Source organism: Neopsephotus bourkii, unplaced genomic scaffold, assembly GCF_033783945.1.
Source record: "Neopsephotus bourkii isolate Nb327-2 ecotype Australia unplaced genomic scaffold, CSIRO-AGI_Nbou_v1 NB_1067, whole genome shotgun sequence".
Classification (NCBI taxonomy): Eukaryota; Metazoa; Chordata; class Aves; order Psittaciformes; family Psittacidae; genus Neopsephotus; species Neopsephotus bourkii.
This window is the reverse complement of record NW_026901555.1, coordinates 482,502-486,113: the sequence shown is the minus strand read 5'-3', so window position 1 is coordinate 486,113 and position 3,612 is coordinate 482,502. Positions and strand designations below refer to the sequence as shown.

Genomic DNA, 3,612 nt, shown 5'->3' with positions numbered 1-3,612 from the left:
ACGGCGCGCCTGGCCCCGCCTGCCCGCCCGCTCACGTGACAGGAGAGCGGGACACATGACAGCGGAGGGAAGCTACGGGGCCTGGGCAGCGACCGGTGATGGGAGCCTCGGGCAGCCACTTCGTGCATGCCCGCTGGGTCAAACACGGCTCCTCCGAGGCTCGGGCTGACCCTGCGGGTCACAGCCCGCACACAGCACTGAGCCGCTTCCTCACCAACTCGGGGGACACAAAGATCCATTGGAAAAGCAACGTACGCTGACAGAAACATCACTTCTCTAAGTGCAGGCACGCTGATGGCTTATGTGACTCCAAATCAAGTTCTTCACACCCCTCAAAGGCCTCAAAAGCAACTTATCTGAAGGGTGATTCAGGACATAAAAATATTTCTGTGGAAAACATATGGGATCTTGGCTTTATCATTCACTGTGCAGCTGAAAGGAGAGGTGAAGTGATGTGAACTCGGCACTGGGAACACGCCTGAGGCCAGGTGAAGTGGACAACCATATGATGTTTTCTTGTCCGTTATCCACCAGTGACCTCCACAGGAACAACTGGAGCTATGTAAACCATGATTTAACTATATTGAGTTTTTACACTATTATGTTCCAGCACACACAGAGCACAGCAGAAACTCAAGAGCCAGGCAGGTTTCTAGGTATGTTTATTAAACCAGGAATGCCCCTGCACAAGTGGTAATCAGAGAACAAATACCATTATGTGATTGTTTCTTCAGTGGAAGTTTAGAGCAGCTCATTACATGCAGAGAGTTCATTACTGCCTCCATTCTTTTGGAGTGACTCTGCCCACAGGTGAGAAGCCCCACTCAATGTCAAGCTGTGTAAGCACCTGCAGGAGGGTAAAAACCAGGATTATTAACTTTGAAATCAAAGAAACCTTCTGATAGAGGGCTGTTTCTATTGTTTTCAGCATAGATTTCTCGTATTAGAACATGACATCTTCTAATAAAGCAAGTGGAATATATTTATATTGAGTAATACTTAAATAATTCAGGTTTCTATTAAAAACATCTAGCTTTAAAATAAAATCTGGGATGTAAACCCCCATCACTATACGATTATTTTCATCTAGGATTTTTTCTGACAAAAGCTCTACCTGTGTAGCTTAGAAATCCCAAGTTAAATGGAGAACACTTGTGTTTCTACTATGGTTTAAAATCAAGCAATAGACTGACACAGACGTTCATGAAACATCTCAAAATCAAAACAGGAACTAACACAACTTTCACCTCTATCACGTTAAAATATTAACTATTCACTTACATAAACCCCCCCTAAATTCTGACCATGTAAGTTATTTCAAACAAGTAAGCCCTTCTGAAACTCAAATCGCTTCCAAGTTTACAGGTGCAACCACAACAGAGTGGTGAAAAAAGGGCACTTACGTATCCCCAGACAGCAGTAAAAACAACGGCTCCACCAATGAGCACCAGGTTTCCGTGTTTGTCGTGGAAGTCAGGCTCATGTTTGCGATGAGCTTGTCTGACTGCAGTCTGCCGAATGCCTCGAGCTAATGAATGTTGGAGAGAAATACAGGAATCAACTAAAATATACACCCAAGCCATTCACATTCCTTACCTCCCACCACCAGAGGCAAGCGGAAGCAACCAAAGACTTTAAGAAAAGCTGAAAAACAAATGAATCTTTTGGACTTGGAGCTTTGGAATGATTCCAAACCATGGGATATACAGAAAGCCTTGCATTGTGTTTCATCTGTCCCAGTTTCTTTCTGGGAAGTTATTTCTGAATCCTCTAAGTCACTTTTTCCATTAACATGCTTTCTTTGGGCCCTTAGGGTGGATGTTGAAGTACACTTTTAAGAATTAATACATATTTTTTTGTTTGCTAAGCACTTAAAAGCTTCAGATTTCTGTACCTATCTGTATTGTCAGCATGTGTACCTAATGTACGCATCTCCAGGATGAAGCTCACCATCAAAGTAAGGAGTTAAGGGTTGTGGATATATGGCCCTTTCTCATTCCTCCATGATTTTTGAAGGGAGATGAGGGAGACGAAGAAAGAAGCAGCAATAATGGTGGAACTTAATTAATAAGTTCAGTAATACAGTTAATATCTATACATTGCAGTTAATATATAAGTAATACGGCTCAGTAATATAGAACAAAATAGAGGAGGATAACTGCAGATCAGACAGGGTATGACATACATTATAAAAGGTACATTTATCACAGAGAAAACAAGAATCAAACCACCAGCTTCAACACACAAAGACTGTTTAGCAGTTTTGTGCTGCATTTGCCGAGACAGTGATCTGTGCATAAAGAGACATTACAAAACACAGTCTTCAATTTCGGGTCAATGCTTCACAGTTACCCAACATGACTAGGTAAGACAGAATCATAGAATAGTTAGGGTTGGAAAGGACCTTAAGATCATCAAGTTCCAACCCCCCTGCCATGGCAATACCCACCATGCTCTGTGAGGCTGAACAAGGTAGGATTTTTAAAGGGAAAAAAAAGAAGTTTAATTACCTAATAAGAGAAACACTGCTGAGGAGGTTTATTTTAGGGGCAAACTAAGCACATCATGAACCAGAACCAGATTTGGGTTAAGCATTGGGGAATCTGTCCCTGAAGAGGTGACTTCACCCTTGAGTCTAAGGGCCAGTCACTGACTACACCTTGTCACCTGAGGCTACCAGCCCTCGCTGTGCCTTTAGTAACTATGAAAGAGGAAAAGCGCCGAGGAAGGCAACCCAAGGTCAGCTCAAGTGAAAGCAATGAGGGGATAAAAAGAGGCAGAAAGCAAGCAAACAATCAGCAGCCGGCACGGACGGCGAGAACCGCTCTCACGACCATCACAATCGAGGGACAATCCTCACCCCGGGGAAGACCCCCCCCGACGAAACCTCCCGCTAAACACCCCCAGGGCGTCAGTCCTCCTCCTGCCTTACCGGTGAGGCTGAGGGCAGCCCGAGCCACAGGGAACATGGTGAAGAGCGGGGCGCCGGTACCCTTGGCGAGCGGTGAAAAACAAAATGGTCGCGCCGGAAGTGGCCGCTGGGTCGCGCCGCAAGCGGAGCCCTGTGGGTAACGGGGCCGCGCAGTGCCGGTGGGGAAGGCGCCTCCCCGCGACGGCTGAGGAGCGAAGCGGAGGGAGCTCGGCAGCAGCGAGGGGAAGGGGGCTGTCGCCTTCTCTCCGGTTTACAGGCTCGGAAGCGCTTCCCCCCATAGGCTAGGGAGGCGAGCGGCGGCCATGAGGAAAGCACTAAGAGCCTCCCGGTAGCGCCTTGCAATCGCAGTGTCAGGATGGCCGAGTGGTCTAAGGCGCCAGACTCAAGGCGTTGAGCCTTCCCATGGCGGGCTGGGGTATTCTGGTCTCCGTATGGAGGCGTGGGTTCGAATCCCACTTCTGACACCACTTTTTTCTCTTGTTTTCTTTACTCCCTTCTATGAATTTAAGCTCATAAAAATGACGAATTACCGAAATCGGACATTTTAGCACAAAAAGAACCTGCAGCGAGGCGCGCGGCTCCAGAAACTATTTCCACAGTGCGCCCGAATAGAGAAACGTAAGTATGGTCTCGATGTTCTTAAAGGCGATTTCCAACCTAGTTGATTCCATGATTCTACG

The 3,612-nt window shown here is 46.6% G+C and overlaps 1 protein-coding gene and 1 non-coding gene across 2 annotated transcripts; one reads left to right on the top strand and one right to left on the bottom strand.

Moving 5' to 3' along the window:
• Window positions 1-645: 645 nt before the first annotated feature.
• On the bottom strand, window positions 646-3,042 carry LOC133216818 (cytochrome c oxidase subunit 7B, mitochondrial). The gene is made up of 3 exons (XM_061361842.1): window positions 2,933-3,042; window positions 1,404-1,528; window positions 646-847 (listed from the first exon to the last, which is right to left on the bottom strand). The coding sequence occupies exons 1-3, from the start codon at window positions 2,967-2,969 to the stop codon at window positions 773-775; spliced, it is 237 nt and encodes a 78-aa protein (XP_061217826.1). The 5' UTR covers window positions 2,970-3,042; the 3' UTR covers window positions 646-772.
• Window positions 3,043-3,281: 239 nt separating this feature from the next.
• On the top strand, window positions 3,282-3,396 carry TRNAL-CAA (transfer RNA leucine (anticodon CAA)). The gene is made up of 2 exons: window positions 3,282-3,319; window positions 3,351-3,396. It is a non-coding gene; the product is annotated as a tRNA-Leu (tRNA).
• The last annotated feature ends 216 nt before the right edge of the window (window positions 3,397-3,612 follow it).